This window comes from Phocoena sinus, chromosome 18, assembly GCF_008692025.1.
Source record: "Phocoena sinus isolate mPhoSin1 chromosome 18, mPhoSin1.pri, whole genome shotgun sequence".
Lineage (NCBI taxonomy): Eukaryota > Metazoa > Chordata > Mammalia > Artiodactyla > Phocoenidae > Phocoena > Phocoena sinus.
Window position 1 is genome coordinate 32,969,817 of NC_045780.1, and position 22,214 is coordinate 32,992,030.

The 22,214-nt window shown below is 33.4% G+C and overlaps 1 protein-coding gene across 1 annotated transcript in view; it reads right to left on the reverse strand.

Annotated features, from left to right (window-relative positions):
* Positions 1–22,214, reverse strand: part of DIAPH3 (diaphanous related formin 3) — a 574,550-nt gene that overhangs the window by 175,914 nt on the left and 376,422 nt on the right. Inside the window, 1 exon segment of the mRNA XM_032611534.1 lies at positions 7,096–7,231. Within this exon segment, the coding sequence (XP_032467425.1) occupies positions 7,096–7,231 (136 nt within the window).

The following is a 22,214-nucleotide window of genomic DNA, read 5'->3' on the forward strand; positions in this document are numbered from 1 at the left end:
AGACAATTCTCAACAAATATATACAATACATAGGTATAGTCTAGTGCCAGTAACCAATTACTAAAATTGTTTTGGTCTCTTTTTTCTGCATTATGGTTAAGTCATCAGTGGTAAAGGAATAACAGCACAATAGTTAAAAATATGACTTCTGGGACTATCATATTAAGTGAAGTAAGTCAGATGGAGAGAGAAAAGTATATCACTTAGAGATGAAATCTAAAACAATAATATAAATCAACTTATTTATAAAACAGAAACAAACTCACAGACATAGAAAACAAACTTATCGTTACCACAGGGGAAAGGAGAAGGGGGAGGGATAAATTAGCATTATGGAACTAACAGCTACACACCACTATATATAAAATAGATAAATAATAAGGATTTACTGTATAGCACAGGGAACTATATTCAATATCTTGTACTAACCTATCATGAAAAAGAACCTAAAGCTGTACACCTGAAATAACACAATATTGTAAATCAACCATAGTTCAATTAAAAAAATTTAAAGAACTAAAAATAAAAACATGACCTCTGGTCAGAAAACATGAGTCTTGGCTTCACTTCTTGCTAAAACTGTGACCATGTACAAAAGGAATTAACTGACTCTTTGATAAAAATAGTCTTCTAAGATCACTGCAACTATTACATGCAATAATGAACACATACAGAGCCTGGCAAATATGTGATACATAAAATGGTGGTGGTAGTGGTAATGATAGCAGTAGTAGTGGGTGTTGTTGCTTTTATTATTAGTATTATTATAATTATTATTATTCCTTAAAAGATGAAGGTAAGAAAAGAGAAATAATCACTGCCAATGCAATCTAATTTATTTATTCTTCTAAGTAGAGAAATAATTAAAACTACTGTTTGATATGCATAAATGGCCAAAAGATGCTAAAAAACTGAAAGCACTACTCTATAAATCTAGAATATATGCAATTATGGAAAATAATCTAAGTTTTACGATATATGTAGAGGACACGGTAATTGTCAAGCCTTTGAAAGCAAGTATACACATTAATTGCATAACTTTGAGACTGGCAGAGACATTCCCAAGTAGTATTTCTGTAATATGTATTTCCTCTAAAATGGAGGCCTAATTGCTTAGTTATTCTAAATTGCAGAATGGAAAACAAAGGAGCAGTTTTGGCCATGTAGGTAAACAACAGATTTCTAAAAGCTAATTATCTCTTTATTTAATAGACTGAAGTTGTACCAAATGAGACATTTAAGTTTAATAAATAATAAACAAATTGTAACCTAAAGACTAAAATATAGAAGCTGCTCATACAGTTTTTATTGCTCCATTAAATAAGCTCTTATTTACTTCCTTCACAAAACATAATTATACAACACTGGGTCCATTTCAAGACCATTCTGATGTGCTATTTAAAAATTAAGTGAATCAACTTAAATACTCAGGAAGTCTTAAAGCATAATATTTGAATTCTATTATCAAACGCCCTATTCATTTCCATGATTAAGAAACAGAAGTGCAGCTTTGAAAAAGTTGTACATAATCACATAAAATCACTATTTGTCTTACTAGAAATGATCACACATAAGGATAGCTACACGCTTTAAATAAATTTCACTGTCTACACTTTAATTTCTACATCAGATGTTTAATACTTTCAGTATCTTCTAAATAAAAATAATTCAAATTTAAACATCAACCTCAGAGAATGTATTCAAACTTCAACCAATTAAACAAGGACATGATGAAAATGTAGTTAATTTGCTTGTTTGTTTAATGTAATACCAAATCATTCAACAGAAATAACCACAACTACATATGTGAATATTTAAGAGACCTCCAGGCTTATCATTTTTAAAGAAAACAAAAATGAGACAAATGACCTTTTAATGCCATTACATAATACAAGATGCTGTGCTTCTTAGTTTTGCTGCTCAAAAGGATTTTTAATGCTTCATTTTTCTTCTTAGGGAAACAGCCCACTATCCCATGTTTATTTTCATTCTACTAACAAAAATAACATTCTGAAATGATAGTGATAATAAATAGTAGACTTGAAAATAGTTGCTTGCTGTCTTGCCAAGGGCAAGTAGTGATTTTGATGGATAAGAAAAGCAGGGATTGAATTTACTCTACTGCCTCGGGTGATGGTACAAGAATTTGTACATCTGTGAAAAAACACAGTTCTTATTTGCATGGTGAAAATACTAAAGTAATGAAAATATACGGAAGGAAGCTTCCTGTGGGTTTAGGGTAGGGTTATGTGAAGATTTTTCTCCTTCTCTATCATTCAGGGGTATGTGTTCTACATACAGAAATAAGAAAAAACAAGAAGTTCCTGGTCCAGAGAGGTGGCAAAACACTACTATAAATTGAACAATTTGCCCTTCTACATTCTTTTGAAAAAAGGAAAGCCAGGGCAACAGCTTCTACAAAGATTAGAGCAATACCATATTCTGTATGAAAATATAACACCCAGAAAGAAAAATAATATAAAGTTTTAGCTGATCCTCACAATAAGATGTTTAAAAAATTCCTACTATTAGCATATATAGCATAGTAAATATACATGAGACTGGTTATCCTATCAGTTTATAAGGAGTTTTAAAACCAATATTTTAAATGAATAAGTTTGATATACATTAATATTCTCTTTAGCTCTGAAGACCAAATTTCATCTCCAGCACACAACACAGCCAGTCTCTATTTTCATCTCATTATCCTGTCTTACTTTACTTCTCATAACTTTTTATAATCTGAAATTATCTTACATATGTGGTTGTCTGATTCACTCATTATAATTATAAACTTCATCACAGCAGAAACCTTATTTATCCTTATTTATCACTGCAATCACAGCATATAGGAAAAAAAAACTGTTGATGAATAAAAGAAACAAAAGTGGCCTAACTATTAATTTTTTCTGTACCAATAAAATAATAATGGAAGACCATAGCAATTATATTTTTCATAATAATATACTGTATTGACAAAAAGCATATTCTACATCTAATGTGGAAAGAAAAAGGTGACTTCATATTTGTACTATTTTTAAAACAGTACTATTTTTAAATATGAAAAAAGGTATCAACGAATAGTAATAATATATTTGATTCTTATATGACTTACTTGGCTATAAACACTACATTAATACTGAGACTGAATATTTTGTTTTTCTATGCTAATAATCATGTTATGGTTAAAGAAAAATTAAAGACATTCAGAATAATCATCATTTACTGGGATTTTAGAAGAGGTCTTTTACTTTGGTGAGAAAATTATATATTTAGGTGCTAGGAAATTTGGGATATAGCCCTAAATTCTTTAAAATTCTATAGTACAGGAAAATAATTCAAAGTTGATTTCCAAAATTTTCAAAAGAACTGCATCATAGCTTTCTATTGTATCAAATGCTGTATGATCTTTTATCAAATGATTGATTAAATCTATTAAAATATTCACATAATATATAGTATTAAAGTATTTATTTAATATTGTTTATATAAATCAATGTTAGCCAGACTATCCTTTGAAGAATACTCTCCCAGAAAATGTCAAAATGTATGGTACATATGGATCTCTGCATATAAAGGCTTTGGGAGCTCCCATCAAGTGAGAGCCTTACATTTATTTGAAACCCATCTACGATAATTTCCAGACCATGTTTGGGAAGAGATAGTATAGAAAAATTTCATAAAATAATCCAATAGGTCGAATAAGATGAGCTCCAATTTACAAAAGATGTAATAGAAAACTTTCCTTAAATTTATTTGAAAAATCAAAAATATTCAAATTTATTTTAATAATTAAGAATAGAAAAGTAACAACCTCAACATAAAATTACCTATCTGAAAACAAAATAAACCAGTTATTAGCCATAATTGATCGTCAAATTTTAGAACAGTTTTGATAGAATTCAGAAACAGACCCTAGTATATTAAAAATTATATATCAAATATATGAATGATTAAGAAAGAATTACAAATAAATGGAGCAGAATAGTATTATGAATAACTTAAACTAAAAAAAGATTGAAGCGGAATATGAAATTGCTGAAGGGATGATTTTCTAAACCTAAAGATGATAGAAAAAAAATCACAAAAACAAAGATTATAATAAAACATTACATAAAAAGAAACACATGTCAAGATATAAAAATAAAAAGCCAAATTGAGAAAATCTATTTAAAAGGTAAATATTGATGCATAATAAACTAACACATAAATCAATTAGGAAAAAGACTAAGACAGCATAATTCACAAAGGAGGATATACAAATCCACCATAAACACTTGAAAAAATGTCCAGATTCAGTAATATTCAAAGAAATGCAAGTGGAGATTAAAAAATACAACTTTTTAGTCCATTAAATTAACAAAAACCTTAAAAAATGAGAATACTCAACTAAGACACATTCATAAACTAACTAAACATTAAAAGTTGGTGAAATTAGAATAATACTTCTGGAAATCAATTTGGTAACATGCACCAAAAGTCTTAAAAATATTTACCCTTTTCTATTCCATATTCTAATAATTACAAACATTTTCAATTAGTTATAAATAAATAAATATCACAATGAAAAGTTGGAAATAACTATTTTTCTATGACCTCACATTGACTAATGCAACATGGTATATCCAGTGGAGGCAACAACATAGATATTACAAATTAAAAATCACAAGTTATGTAAAACATGAAATATTCAGGAAGTTCAGCAAGGTAATGTGAGACACTAAACTCACGTTGTTAAAAGGTACAAGCTTTTAAAACTGAAGGAAAAATGTGTCAAAATATTAACAGTGATTCTTTGGATTATGGATAATGGTCTTTGATCCAATACTTTTTAGGTGATTTTCTATAACATGAAAATATTATTTTCAAATTGGAAAATAAAATTAGTTATTTTTAAAAATGGAAACTTCCTTCAGGAGAAATAGAAATTTAAATGAAAACATTATTAAGATTACATTGGATGTGAGGTTTCATTAAAATTTTTGCTTCCTGTCAGGTTTTAACTTTCCAGACTGATTGCTAAAAAGGCTCTGTGTGACAGACCCCTAGGTAAAACCCACAAACAGTACACAGCCAATCTGCCATCAAGTAACTCATCTAGATGACTTGTTAACCAACACAAAATGAGCTAATGTTCAATATCAGAATGTCTGGTAAATTAGGCAGTAATACATTATTTTAAAAAGGTGTCCAGAAGTTTCTTTTAAAAATCATTGCTAAGTTTTCCTGATCTCCATTTTGTTAACACTTTAAGATACTTTTGAGAACACTTCCTGAATTTCAAATGTACTCCTGTGAACAAGAAATTGTGCTTGGATAATTTTTTCCCCTAGAAGAAACGTGTACAATACATTAAGATACTCAGCTTGCTTTATTAAAGATAAAATATGCCTGTAAAAGTGAAAGTAAAGAAGGCAAAAAAGGCATCTCGGTTTACCCCAGGGAAACCTTAGATGAATTTGCAGCCCTGAGTTGTAAACTATGGTAATTGAGAAGTGAAGTTGATGGATTTTAATTAAAGTTTTCTGCAATCCTTAGTGGCTTGGAGGTGGAAGAGACAGAATTTTGAGAGGGTAAAAATATAACTACAATTTACTTAATTCTTTTGCTTCTGACTTAGTGGTAACTTTTAGCTTTAGAAAATATACATATACGTCTCTGTAAAACAGTAGTTTTTCTACGTTTTCTTTTAAATTTTTTCCAAGAACGTTTTTTTTTTTTTGGCTGTATGCGGGCCTCTCACTGTTGTGGCCTCTCCCGTTGCGGAGCACAGGATCCGGACGCACAGGCTCAGCGGCCATGGCTCACGGGCCCAGCCGCTCCGTGGCATGTGGGATCCTCCCGGACCGGGGCACAAACCCACGTGCCCTGCATCAGCAGTAGGACTCCCAACCACTGCACCACCAGGGAAGCCCCCAAGAATGTTTTAATAAAGAAAATTTCAGGGACTGCCCTGGTGGCGCAGTGGATAAGAATCCACCTGCCAATGCAGGGGACACAGGTTCGATTCCTGGTCCAGGAAGATGCTACATGCCACACAGCAACTAAGCCAGTGCGCCACAACTACTCAGCCTGCGCTCTAGAGCCCGTGAGCCACAACTACTGAGCGCATGTACCACAACTACTGAAGCCCGCGTGCCTAGAGCCCGTGCTCCACAACAAGAGAAACCACCGCACCGCAACGAAGAGTAGCCCCCGCTCGCAGCAACTAGAGAAAGCCTGTGCGCACCAACAAAGACCCAACGCAGCCAAAAATAAATAAAATAATTTTTTTTATAAAAACAGAAAATTTCAAAATACAAAGGTAGAGAAAATGGTATAGTGAACACATCCAACCCTCCAAGTACCCATCACCCAACTTTACCACGTATTATTTACAGCCAATCTTGTGTCATCTATACACCTGCCTACTTTCCAGTCATGCTAGGCTATTTTGACTGAAATCCCAGATATAATATCTTTTCATCTATAAACTTTCAGTACAAGTCTCTAAAAGAGACTTTAAAACATATTCACAACAATGTTGTCACGTCTACAAGAAAAAATAAAGTATTGAAATTTTTCAGACTACTTTTTTCTACATTTGTTTGGATCAGAGTATATATAAGTTTCATTTATTACAATTAGTCGATATGTCTCTTTAAGTCTCTTTTAATCAGTAAGTTTCCCCTCCATCATATTTTCCCCTTCCTTAAGAGTATTTTGTTAAAGAAGACAGGTTACTTGTCCCAGAGAATTTCCCACAGTTTCCTATAGTTAATTTATTCACTGACATAAATTCTTGCAGATTGGTTATTTAAGTAGTAGCCAAAGAACTGGTTATTTAAGTAGTTGCCAAAGAACTGCTAATATAATGGAACTACAACAGTACACCAGAGGACCAAAATCACCTATGACCAATATCAGAATTAAAACACTACTTGTTAGTAAACTAAAGTGGGGAAAGCCCATAAAAGAAAGAATTGCTCTACTGTTTAGGTATTCAAATAAGCGATCATGTCTTCCTTTTTCACAGAAGTATATTAAACTGCTGATAAAGTAACCCATATTAATCTTGGTGTACACAGTATAAGTAGCAAATTTGATAGTACTCACCAGTCTTCATTTCTAATAGTCGCTTTTTCTTTTGTTGGCGTTCAAGTCTTTCCTTCTCTGCCAATTCTTTGGCCATCCTGGCACGTTTTTCTTTTTCCTCTGCTTCTCTTTTTTTGAAATTGTCCTTCATTGCTTGCTATTACAAACAAATTTTGGAAAATGATCAATATTAACCACAGTGATTCCACAAAGAAAATGGAAAATTATTAATCTGTAGAATTGTGATTAAATGTCCTTTAAGTAATGGCTACTTCTTATATTAGTAACACAATCTTTTAAACTATTAGCACATGAACCTTTGTTAAATGTGTTATGTATGTAAAAATACAACTGTTATATTTAAAACACCTGCATATTAGTGAAATCAACTAAGAGAAGACAGAAACTAAAGATAAAAGAGCATTTAATTTACAAATCAAAACCATTTTCCTACACATACTTCCAAAAGAGTGTCTAGAATATGTATTAGTCTCCCGTACCTCCTCTGCTAAGTAAACTATTGAGTACGAGAAAAATAATCACGGAAGAAATGATAGAAAAGAGCTGAAATTTTGTAATGGCTACCTTATATTACAAGCCATTATTTAACAATTTCTTTCATACAGAGAGAAGTGTCATAAGGATGACTAAAGAAATATTTAGCATTTCAAAGTCAGGCCCTCTGACTGTTCATCAAAACCAATAATGACATGTGAACCATAAGAAGATCTCAATAGATATGTGATTAGTTACATTCTTATTTTTTAAAGTTTTATGCAAATCAAGAAATGCCACTCATGTGGCATTTGTGGGAATGAGCAGGTAATCATAGATTTTTCAAAGTGCCAAAAAACAGCATGGTATCATATTACACTCTCCTGTGGAGACCATATTCTCAGGACCAATGAATCCAAACAGGTTATCTAATTGCTAGTTTATCACTAATAGAACTAAGTAGAAAAGTATATAATTAAACTTTAGCAAGTAGGTGGCATGTTATTTTGGGGGGAGGCTTTAATTTCTTCTTTACTATAATATTCTTCTTTTTTCTTTACCCTAGGGATAACGCAAGTTCTTCTTTAGAAATAAAATAAAAAAACAAAATAAAGTATTATTGATCAAAACAATAAAAGGAAAATTGCAAAGAAAAAAGGAGGAATAAAAAGCACAGAATAAAGGGAATATTAAACTCATCCATTTATCCATCCATGCAATAAACATTTACTGAGAGACTGAATAGTAAATGGTACTAAGCTAAAGACTTGGGAAATAGAGATATAGTTCTAAAACAAGTTTACATTCTGTGTGATAGGATGGGACAGGAGGAAAAGACAGACGATAAACAATTAAAATCTTTAATAAATATAGTACTACAGAAAAAAAATTAAAAGAATGATTTGATAGAATGCCTGGACAGTTAACTTACATTAGGTGGTCAGATAAGGCTTCCCTTTCTGATTTGATTCAAGCTCAAAGTCAAGGAGCTACCCAGATAATGATCTGGGAGAAAACAAATGCAAAGGCTGTTGATGGGTTGGAGAGAGAAGAAAGAGGCCAGTATGGTGGTGTTAGATAAGGTCAGAAGATATGCTGGGGCCTGATCATTTAGGATCTTCTAGAACAAGATAGGGGGTTAGAGTTTCTTTCAAGGAAGTAGGAAACAACTAAAGACTTTCAAGTAAGAGAATGCGAAACTAAGTACTCTAAGTTACAAGTACTAATGAAGCACCTTTGTTCCAAACTATCTTTTCAAAGATATTTATATAATGAACACTCTTGGTAGAGGTAGTGTCTACCTCTTAAGCAAATGGATTTGTTTACTGTCCAGTATGATAAACTGGAGCAAAGGTCAAATAGTCTTACTAATTCTGAAAAACGATTGGGTTCCCTAAATTCAGGATTTCCTTCCAGTAATACAAAGCACTATGTGTGTAGGTATTAAACCCAGCCCTCTTCACATTGCCCTGTGGGAACCTGAGATCAGTAATCTATGAAATTATTTATTATAGCTATGACTAGTGCTGTAATAAACCATTCTTTGTTTCTGACCCCATGGTCTTTTGTCTTTACCAACAACCACAAAACTTTGGAAATCATGAAACTTTGATAAATTCTCAGATTCTTCACAGTTTGTGACATATAGTAACACTAAATATTATTGCTAAGCTATGAAATACCAGCTGCAATAATACATATTTTAATATGCAATCCCTCCTTTCCTCAAAATGGAATCTGCATCCTCCATTCTGACTCAGAATGATTGTGTGCTTGTTCACTACAATGAAAGTAAGAGGCAGAAGCAAGACTTGAAAGCTAGCTACAGTTTATATTTTTTCCACCATGTGGCTTCATATTGAGGCAGCATACGTTAAGCACCAGCTATAAGACGACAGCTGCTAAAAAGTCAACATAAGTTAGGAAAAGAGAAGGCAACCTATAAAATGGACAACCACGAATAAATGGACAAATTCTTAGAAAGGTATAATTTCCTAAGACTGAAGCAGGAAGAATTAGAAAATATAAGCAGACCTATCACAAGTAATGAAATTGAAACCATAATTAAAAATCTTCCAGGGCTTTCCTGGTGGCGCAGTGGTTGAGAGTCCGCCTGCCGATGCAGGGGACACGGGTTCGTGCTCTGGTCCGGGAAGATCCCACATGCCGCAGAGCGGCTGGGCCCGTGAGCCATGGCCGCTGAGCCTGCGCGTCCGGAGCCTGTGCTCCGCGACGGGAGAGGCCACAACGGTGAGAGGCCCACGTACCGCAAAAAAAAAAAAAAATCTTCCAACAAACAAAAGTCCAGGGTCAGATGGCTTCACAGGCAAATTCAATCAAACTTTTAGAGAAGATCACCGATCCTTCTCAAACTCTTCCGAAAAACTGCAGATGGAGAAACACTCCCAAATCCATTCTACAAAGCCACCATCACTCTGATACCAAAACCAGAAAAAGAAATCACAAAAAAAGAAAACTATAGACCAATATCACTGATGAACATGGATGCAAAAGTCCTGAACAAAATACTAGCAAACAGAATCCAACAGCACATTAAAAGGACCATACACCGTGATCAAGTGGGATTTATCCCAGGGATGCAAGGATTCTTCAATATATGCAAATCAATCAATGTGATATACCACATTAACAAATTAAGGAATAAAAACCGTATGATCATCTCAATAGATGCAGAAAAAGCTTTTGACAAAATTCAACACCCATTTATGATAAAAACTCTCCAGAAAGTGGGCATAGAGGGAACCTATCTCAACATAATAAAGGCCATATATGACAAACCCACAACAAGCATCATACTCAAAGGTGAAAAACTGAAAGCATTTCCTCTAAGATCAGGAAGAAGATAAGGATGTCCACTCTCGCCACTATTATTCAACATCGTTTTGGAAGTCTGAGCCATGGCAATCAGAGAAGAAAAAGAAATAAAAGGAATACAAATTGGAAAAGAAGAAGTAAGACTATCACTGTTTGCCGATGACATGATATTATACATAGAAAATCCTAAAGATGACACCAGAAAACTACTAGAACTAATCAATGAATTTGGTAAGGTTGCAGGATACTAAATTAATGCACAAAATCTCTGGCATCCTATACACCAACAACGAAAAATCAGAAAGTGAAATTAAGGAAACACTCCCATTTACCACTGCAATTAAAAGAACACAATATCTAGGAATAAACCTGCCTAAGGAGGCAAAAGACTTGTACTCAGAAAACTATAAAACACTGATGAAAGAAATCAAAGATGCCATAAACAGATGGAGAAATAGACCATGTTCTTGGACTGGAAGAATCAATATTGTGAAAATGACTATACTACCCAAAGCAATCTACAGATTCAATGCAATTCCTATCAAACTACTAATGGCATTCTTCACAAAATTAGAACAAAAAATTTTACAGTTCATATGGAAACACAAAAGACCCCTAATAGCCAAAACAATCTTGAGAAAGAAAAATGGAGCTGGAGGAATCAAGCTCCCCAACTTCAAACTATACCACAAAGCTACAGTAATACAGAATGGTACTGGTACAAAAACAGACATATAAATCAATGGTACAGCATAGAATGCCCAGAGATAAACCCACGCACATATGGGCACCTAATCTATGACAAAGGAGGCAAGAAAATACAATGGAGAGAAGACAGCCTCTTCAATAAGTGGTGCTGGGAAAACTGGACAGCTACACGTAAAAGAATGAAATTAGAGCACTACATAACACCATACACAAAAATAAACTTCAAATGGATTAAACACTTAAATGTAAGACCAGACACTATAAAACTCTTAGAGGAAAAACACTCTTTGACATAAACCACAGCAAGATCTTTTTTGACCCACCTCCTAGAGTAATGGAAATAAAAAGAAAAATAAACATACGGGACTTAATTAAACTTAAAAGCGTTTGCACAGCAAAGTAAACCATAAACAAGACAAAAAGACAGCCCTCAGAATGGGAGAAAATATTTGCAAATGAAATAAGAGACAAATGATTAAACTCCAAAATATACAAATAGCTCATGGAGCTCAATATCAAAAAAACAAACAATCCAGTTAAAAAATGGGCGGAAGACCTAAATAGACATTTCACCAACAAAGACATACAGTTGGCCAAGAGGCACATGAAAAGATGTTCAACATCACTAATTATTAGAGAAATGCAAATCAAAACTACAATGAGGTATCAACCCATGCAGGTCAGAATTGCCATTATCAAAAAATCTAGAAACAATAAATGCTGGAAAGGGTGTGGTGAAAAGGGAATCCTGTTGCACTGTTGGTGGGAATGTAAATTGATACAACCACTATGGGAAACATTATGGAGGTTCCTTAAAAAACTAAAAATAGAACTACCATATGACCCAGCAATCCCAGTACTGGGCACATATCCTGAGAAAACCATAATTCAAAAAGAGTCATGTACCAAAATGTTCACTGCAGCTCTATTTAGCCAGGACATGGAAGCAACCTAAGTGTCCCCTGACAGATGAGTGGATAAAGAAGATATGGCATATATATACACAAGGGAATATTACTCAGCCATAAAAAGAAATGAAATTGAGTTATTTGTAGTGAGGTCGATGGACTTAAGAGTCTGCCATACAGAGTGAATGAAGTAAGTCAGAGAGAGAAAAACAAATACCATATGCTAATACATATATATGGAATCTAAAAAACAAACAATAAAACATGGTATTGATGAACCTAGTTGTAAGACAGCAATAAAGAGGTAAACATAGAAAAGGGACTTGAGGACATGGGGTGGGAGGGTGAAGCTGGAGCGAAGTGAGCGTAGCATAGACATATATACACTACCGAACGGAAAATAGTTGGCTGGTGGGAAGCAGCAGCATAGCACAGGGAGATAGACTCGGTGCTTTGCAATGACCTAGAGGGTGAGACAGGGAGGAGCGGAGGGAGGCTTAAGAGGGAGGGGATATGGGGACATGTATATGCATATGGCTGATTCGCTTTGTTGTGCAACAGAAACTAACATAGCATTGTGAAGCAATTATACTCAATAAAGATCTATTATAAAGAAAAGATGTGTGGTTTCACAGACAAGTGTGTATATCTGTATGTGTGTGTGCATGTGCACCTGTGTATGTATGTATAAGGGAGATGGGAAAGGAAAGGTGGATTGTGGAGGACAAAGGTTAGGCAAATATTTGGGAATCAAAGCTTATTTCTTGTTTGAGGGAAATGAGTAAGAGGAACGGGTAATAGACAAAAAATATATCATGTAGCTTATTTTTCAAACTTATTAAAGCATACAATTTCCAGATGTGAATTTTCTACTTTAATGACTGGATGCATTTCAATGAGAACATTGAATAGATCACCTATTACCAGATATAATTGCCACACCCTTTTAATATTCCATTGGGCAATAAAAAGTCAAATTTACTTCTTAGGATCTATAAAAATAATGTTTACCTTTAGAAATAAGGTCTGAAGTAGTTCTTAAAGCTATTCTGTTTTATGGAAAATGCACTATAGAGTTTCATTTAAAAGCCTATCTCATTGAAAACATATCTTATTCTAACGTTATAACTATTAGAAGAATTTTAGCTGGAAAAATACCAACAGACAGCATAGAAATAGGCAGTTAGTCTGAAAATACTATCTCAGTTCAAATAGTAATTTGGAGTTTTCTTTTATTCTAAATTTTGAGAAGTAAAAGCAGCCTAAAACAGAAAAGTTTAGAAAACCGCATTATTCTAGATACCATTGCCTCTTAGTTACTTCAATTCTAAAATTTGAAGCCAGAAAGGAAAGTTAAGGGTGAACCATATACATAGTTATCTATAAGAAAACAATTTCTTTTTTAATCAACTTATTCTTGACCTGGTTTTCCATATAGTCAGTTGGTAAATAAATTGCACTGCCACTGACTACTTTCATCTATGTAATGCCAAAAGAAATTCTTTGAGTGCTTGCAAAACTTCCAGACATAGCCTGGTACATGCTCTTGTCTGAAAGATCTATGGGCTTACCAGCCTAGAGGATTTTAAAACATCAGTCACATTTTGACTGTTCACTTCAAAGGTATAACCAATAATTTACCTGGGTTCCTAAGGCTCACGTGCTTTTTATGGTAATAGAAGATTCTAAAATATCTCTAAAAAATACAGAGGTATATTAATAAATGTACATACAAAAATATATAGATATATGTTAACAAATATACGTGTGTCTGTATGTGCTCATGTCTGTGTGTTTTGGAAGAAAATAAAATACACCAGTTCACAATTGTTTTCCTCCTAGAGTTTGTTTTCTACATAACTAAATGTAATAACAAGAACTTTCCCACTACTAGTTTAAATACACATTATAGCATTATACAACACATTTTCTCTCAGAGAAAGCAAAATAAACCAAAGCCAGTAAGTTTAAATGAATGTGTGTATGTGTATGTATGTAAAATTTAGAAGTCTTGCAGAGTATAATCCTCCAGAAATTGTGGCTATTATCATAAATGTTATCTTTGAGTTTTTTATATTTGCATTATCCTTTATTGTAAACTTCTATGACTTGCTTTTTTCACTCTACGTTTCTAAGATTCATCCATATTTTTATGTATAACTTGTGTTTTATTATTTATTCTCCTATCAGTGGGATTTGGGTTGTTTCCAATTTGGGACTATGATGAACCATGCAGTTACAAACATTTTTGTATGTTTCCCTGTGTATATGTGTAAGAGTTTTTTTTTTAATGGCAGGTTGGCTCTTAGATCTGTTTAGAAATTGTTGAAAGATACTCTTTAAGTGAAAGAGAACAGAACATTTTAGAACATAACATAAGCAGTGAGGATAAGTATTGCTTGTTTCTGTTCAAAAAATATATAAATATAAGAGTTCTGGGTCCCATTATAAAATATTATTTTACAACGTGGGTTAGGGTCAAATACCTTGAAAGCCACTGCTTTCTAGGATAGGAGCACAACTGATAAATGAAAGGAGAGGGTTGTCTTCAGTCTCACTAGGTGAGGTGAAAGTGTTTTCAAAGTGGTTGAGCCAAAGTACACCCCCACCATCAGTACATAATCATAGCCTACATACTCACCAAGACTGTTATCATCAGTTTTTACCTATATGGAAGGTATATAATAGTATCACATCATGCTTTTAACTTGTATATCTATGTTATTAATTTAAGTATTTTCTCACATGTTTATAAAATATTTGTATTTCCCATTCTATGAAATGCCTATTCCTATCTCTTATCCACTGTTCCATTAGGTTACCATTTTCTTAATGACTGTAGTTCTTCAAATATTTTGGATACTAATCTTTGGTTAGCTTTATGCTTTTTAAATATATCCTGGATTGTAAATGTCATTGTACTTTATGTATATTGTCTTGCAGTAAACAGAAGTTCTCAAATTTATGTAGTAGTCAAAAATCTCTTTTCCCTTATTGTTGATACCTTTAATATATTATTTAAGAAATCCTTCCCTACATCAAAGACAACAATATTCCTCCATATTTTCTTCTTAAAATTTTAAATGATGCTCACATTTCAGTACCTACTTTATTTAACTGGGATCAACATTTGTGAATACAGTTGTGAATAAAATAAGCTGGGAATCCGATTTAATTTTTTCATATTAAAAATGAGTTGACCCATAACAATTTCACAAGTAGCCTATCCTTTCCCCCACTGATCTACAAAGCCATCTCTTCTGGATTTCAAGTGTCCATATACATGTTGATGTTTTGGGGCTGTTTCAGTACATTTGATCAATGTATCCATGTTTGCACCAATAACACTCTGTCTTAATTATGATAGCTTATATATTCTTTTTCTTCTTCCTTTTCTTCTTTAGAAATGACTGCACTATTCTTGGGCCTTTGCTTTGTCATCTATATTTCGGAATAGACTTATTAAGTGTTTTGAAAAAGCTTATTAGGATTTTGAACAGAATTGCTGATTCTGTAGATTAATTGAGAATTGATATCTTTATATCAATATCTTTATATCAATATTGAATCTTTCTATTTATGAACATGATGTGGCTCTCCATTAAGTTTCATCTTTTAAAAGTCTATTGAAAATACTTAGAATTTACCCCATTCAGGTCTTGGACATCTTTTGTTAGATTTATTGTCTGTATCTTCTCTTCCTATTTCTTATAAATGATGTATGTTTTAAAAATTATGATTTTTCAATATTTTGTAACTAATGTGTAAAAATATAGTTGATTCTATACATTCCATTGATACAATTTCTTATTTTTAATAATTTTCCTGTAGGTTCATTTTTGCATTATTCCTATGAATTATTCCTAGGAATAATGCAAAAAGGAACCTACAGGAAAATTATTAAAATTATTAAAAATAAGAAATACATAATGCACGATTAGTTTCTTCCTTTTCAGTTTTTATACTTTTCATTCTTGTCTTATTGTACTGTAGTAGCTAAAAGTTAAATTTCCATTATTAGGTAAAGAAGGTTCCCTTTGTCCTACATTTCATATTTAGGGATAGAGGGTTCAACCAGTTTATTGTTCTTGCTTTAAAATCTGAACGGTTGAATTTTATCAAATGTTTTCTCAATCTATTGAAACTCTTAATGTAGTGACATGGATATTCTAATACTAAACCACACTTCCATTTCTGAGATAAGCTCAACTTGGACATGAAGAATTTACCTTTTTGAACATTTGGTCATAATTTTTTTTACACTCTATTAGTTTGGAATAATTGTTTAATTAAAATTTGGGAAAACTCATTTGTAAAACTTTCTGGGCCAAGTATTTAATTTGTTGGAAGATTTGAAGTCATTAAATTAAAAATTAGTCATAGACCTATTCAAGCTTTCTATTTATTTTAAAGTCAGTTTCAATATGTAATTTTTTTCCTAGGAACTTATCCATTTCATCGACCTTTCCAGTTCTACAAATTTTTACAGTATGCTCTTTTTTTTAGTATCTTCTATATCTATAGTTATATTCCTTACATTCTCAATATTCTCTTTTTTCTTGATTAATCTCTTCAGAAATTTATCTAATTAACTTGTCTTATCGAAATAAGCACATTTTGGTTCTTAAAAACTCTCTTAAGTCATTTTTCTCCTTCATTTCCTTCCATTTTTTCTGGATTGTATAATTGTTTTTAAATTTCTGAAGTCAGATGCTTACCTTATTAACTTTGTCTTTCTGATTTTTTTTTTTTTTTTTTTTTTTGTGGTATGCGGGCCTCTCACTCTTGTGGCCTCTCCCGTTGTGGAGCAGAGGCTCCAGACACGCAGGCTCAGCGGCCATGGCTCATGGGCCCAGCAGCTCTGCAGCATGTGGGATCTTCCCGGACCGGGGCACGAACCCGTGTCCCCTGCATCAGCAGGCGAACTCTCAACCACTGTGCCACCAGGGAAGCCCTGTCTTTCTGATTTTTTAATATAAAGACTTAGGGTATAAATTTCTTTACACCACTATTATTTTGGCCCACAAATTCTGATGTATTTTCAGTACTTTCAGGTCTGTTTTTTTCTATGATTTCTTCCTTGATACATGAGTTATTTACTATGTTTTTAGAATTTTTAAAAAAGGTTTTAAAAGGTCACCCTTTTAAAATTTTATTTCTAACTTCATGTTATTGTGGTCAATGAATAAACCTGAAACATACAAATTTATCAAGATTTGTTTCACAATCTCTAGTATGCGATTAACTTGACAAAAGGTCTACCTGTGATTGAGAAGAATATGTGTTCTTTAATTGCTGGGTTGGGTTCTATAAACATGTATCAAATCAAACCTATTAATTGAATTGTTTAAAGCTCCCATATCTTTGGCAATATTTTTATGCTTGACACATCAATAAGTTAGAGAACTTTGTTGAAGTTTTCCAATATAATGCTATCTGTCAACTTATTCCTATAGTTTACCATAATTTACATGTTTATTTTGATGCCATGTTATAATGCACATGCAAATTTTTGAATCGTATCTTTCTGGTGAATTAAGCTTTTTATCATGAAATAATATTCCCTTAAGTCTATTTTATCTGTTATTAACATAGTTTCCCTTTTTCTTTTAATTAATATTTGCCTTGTATTTCATTAACTGTTTTGTTACTTCAAACTTTTCCATATCCTTGGGTTATTGGTTAGTTTCTTATAAACAGCATAAGACTATGTTTTGTTTTTTGTCCAATCTTATGGTCTTTTAAAATGTTATTATAATTTGTAAAATATTTGTGTCCACAACTTACATTATTTCTTCTATTTGTCCTGTTTAATCTATCCTCCTTTTACGTGTAGTTTTTGTCTGTTTGTTTTACTTCATATGTCTTTCTTAGTCCATTTCTCACCCTATAGTTTGGAACTTATACTATTTTTTACTGACTATACTTGTAATTTTATCACACAAATTAATGATGTTTAAAGTTAATTGATATCTTAACCTCCCTTTCTCCCCTTTGAACAATACAGAGAATATAAAATACCTGAACTCCAAACATATCATTCAATTTACTTAACAATTTGTCCAATAGTTAAGCTCTGTCTCCCCTTCTCTGCAAAACAAGCTACACATTGTTTTATTGTATACTTCATTTCTATACATTTAGTTTCATGGTAGGTATGCCTTCTTGTCTCTCAAATTTCTCTTTAAGTAAAAATTCTGCTTCTTTAAATGCATCCTTCAGAGCAGGGGTGAGCAAACTACAATACTTGTTCGGCCACCTATTTTTGTAAATGGAGTTTTATTGGAACATAGCTGCACCCATTCATTTACCTACTGACCATGGCTGATTTTGCATGGCTATAGCAGAGCTAAGTAGTTGCAACAGAGGCTGAATATATTTAATATCTGGCCCATTGAAAAGTCTGCCAATCTCTGCTTTAGAAGGTCTTTTAACAAAGGGATATTCACAGAAAACACCTTTATTATCTGTTTATATGAAATTAGTTTAAATTTTGCCCTTGTTCTATAAAGAGCTTATGCTGAATACCCCAAATTAAGAGAACAGTAATTTTTTTTCAACACTTGAAAATATCTCACTTTCTTCTATTTTTCATTTTTGCTAATGAGAAGTCATCTGTATCTAACTGTTGTTGCATTAGTGATTGTATCTTTCTCTTTGGCTGCTTTTAAGATTTTGTCTTTTAGTGTTCTACAGTTTCACTACAATATTTTTTAAGTGAATTTCATTTTATTCATCTGGCTTGGTGTAGGTTGTACTTCCTATTCTATGGATTCTTGATCTGGAAAACTCACAGCCATCATTCTGAATATTGTCTTTCATTCATTCCTTCGAGTCTATCTTTCTGAGACTCTCATGGTACAAGGGGTAGCCCTTCTCACCCTGCCCTCCATGTTTCTTAACATGTCTTTTACACTTCTAATCTTATTGTCTCCCTGGATTGCATTGGACAATTTCTTTAGATCTATTGTCTAATTTGCCATTTCTTTCTTCAGCTGAATGTAGTCTGCTGTTTAATACATGTTTAATTTCAACCATCATGCTTCCATTTCCTTAAATTCTATCTTAATTCTTTTTCAAACCTACTTCGTCATTTTTGGTAATTTCCTGTTTCTTTCTCTCTCTTTAATCTCATCTGTTATTTACTTCAACATCAAAAATTGTTATTCAATATCTAGAGTCTTGGGGGGTTATATCTATTGTTCTGTTCTATCATGATCATTTCACCACACAACGCCTTGTTTCTTTGTGTGTTTGTTGATTGCGATTAAGTGCTCTTATTTGATTAACCTTAATTTGCAAGAATCTAGAGGATTAAAATTGTAATTGCCTCTTGCACAGAGTTTTTAATTTGCTTCTGTAAATAATCAGGTATCATTTGTAACCTGTATAAGTTTAATTTTCTTTTGTCCTAGGCTTGGCACATAAATCTTACGCAGTGTACCTAACCTGCATTTAGCCCTTAATCTTGGCATCCCAGGGCAAGCCTGGCTTTCCCCCTTGTATACCTATGTTATGTTCAACATGTAAGTTTCAGCTTTGTCCTTTTCTCTTTAACCCTTTTTACCCTCAGAGATCTCCCTTGCTTTCACACAAAACAGCCATGTTTTAAAATGCTTTGTTGTATTGCAGTGGGATGGATATTTAAGAATCCATATTAACAGATCAATGGAACAGGATAGAAAGCCCAGAGATAAACCCACGCACATACGGTCACCTTATCTTTGAAAAAGGAGGCAAGAATATACAATGGAGAAAAGACAGCCTCTTCAATACGTGGTGCTGGGAAAACTGGACAGCTACATGTAAAGGAATGAAATTAGAACACTCCTTGACACCATACAAAAAAGTAAACTGTAAATGGATTAAAGACCTAAATGTAAGGCCAGACACATTTTTTTAGAGGAAAACACAGGCAGAACACTCTATGACATAAATCACAGCAAGATCCTTTGTGACCCACCTCCTAGAGAAATGGAAATAAAAACAAAAATAAACAAATGGGACCTAATGAAACTTAAAAGCTCTTGCACAGTAAAGGAAACAATGAGCAAGGTGAAAAGACAACCCTCAGAACAGGAGGAAATATTTGCAAATGAAGCAACTAACAAAGGATTAATCTCCAAAATATACAAGCAGCTCATGCAACTCAATAGCGATAAAACAAACAACCCAATCCAAAAATGGGCAGAAGACCTAAACAGACATTTCTCCAAAGAAGATATACAGATTGCCAACAAACACATGAAAGGATGCTCAACATCGCTAATCATTAGAGAAATGCAAATCAAAACTACAATGAGGTATCACCTCACACCGGTCAGAATGACCATCATCAAAAAATCTACAAACAATAAATGCTGGAGAAGGTGTGGAGAAAAGGGAACCCTCTTGCACTGTTGGTGGGAATGTAAATTGATACAGCCACTATGGAGAACAGTATGGAGGTTCCTTAAAAAATGAAAAATAGAACTACCATATGACCCAGAAACCCCACTACTGGGCATATACCCTGAGAAAACCACAATTCAAAAAGAGTCACGTACCACCATGTTCATTGCAGCACTATTTACAATAGCTAGGACATGGAAGCAACATAAGTGTCCATCGACAGGTGAATGGATAAAGAAGATGTGGCACATATATACAATGGAATATTACTCAGCCATAAAAAGAAACGAAATTGGGTTATTTGTAGTGAGGTAGATGGAACTAGAGTCTGTCATACAGAGTGAAGTAAGTCAGAAAGAGAAAAACAAATACTGTATGCTAACACATATATATGGAATCTAAAAAGTTTTTTTAAAATGGTTATGAAGAACCTAGGGGCAGGACAGGAATAAAGACGCAGATGTAGAGAATGGACTTGAGGACACAGGGAGGGGGAAGGGTAATCTGGGACAAAGTGAGAGAGTGGCATGGACTTACATATACTACCAAACATAAAATAGATAGCTAGTGGGAAGCAGCCACATAGCACAGGGAGATCAGCTTGGTGCTGTGTGACCACCTAGAGTGGTGGGATAGGGAGGGTGGGAGGGAGATGCAAAAGGGAGGTGATATGGGGATATATGTACATGTATAGATGATTCACTTTGTTATAAAGCAGCAACTAACACAACAATGTAAAGCAATTATACTCCAATAAAGATGTTTAAAAAAAAAGGAATTCCTATTAACATATTGTGAAAAGCAAAGTCCTCAAAAGTTTGTTCTTATAGAAGGTTGACCAACACATAATCTTTATTTCTTAAATACTTTCGTAGGGACTTCCCTGGTGGTGCAGTGGTTAAGAATCCGCCTGCCAATGCTGGCGACACGGGTTCGATCCCTTGTCTGGGAAGATCCCACCCGCTGCGGAGCAATTAAGCCCATGCGCCTCAATTACTGAGCCGGCATGCCCAAACTACTGAGGCTCGCGTGCCTGGAGCCCCGGCTCTGCAACGAGAGAGGCCACCTCAATGAGGAGCCCGCACACTGCAACGAAGAATAGCCCTGGTTCACAGCAACTAGAGAAAGCCTGCGCGCAGCAATGAAAGACCCAACGCAACCAAAAATAAATAAATTTAAAAATAAATAAATAAAATGAAAAATAAATTTTTAAATACTTTTGTATAATGTGGCAGTTCTTATACACTGTATATTTCTCCCTGGGTACATTACACATGTATGTTTTAGAATCTAAAGGTAAACAATTTAACATTGCACTGCCATATAAAGTCAGTCCTAGGCAGGCACTCAAAACAGTTTGCTGAATGAAAAGAATGTCTTAAAAAATACAGTAAATATGACCTTTCACTGCTTTCAGAAATTATTTTTAAAAATCTATCTGAGCTTATTACTGTATATTAGAAAGAGCATACTGGTTAGAAGGAGGAAATCTGAAGTCATATTGTCTTTGTTTGAATCTCCACCTGACAATAGCTGTGTGACTTGTATCTCAGCTTCCTCTTCAGTAAAATGGGTAAAATAATACTTACTTTATGAGGATATTTTAAGAATTAAATAAATTAATGCATGAAAATGGCTTACAGAAGTGCCTGGCACATCGTAGGACCTATATAAATGTTAGCAATTATTAATATTATTAGTAGTAATATTATATTATTACAAACTTATAAAATTATTTTCATTATTACTATGTCATTAACCAAATACCTCAAACACACAATTATTTATCCAGTAACAAATCAA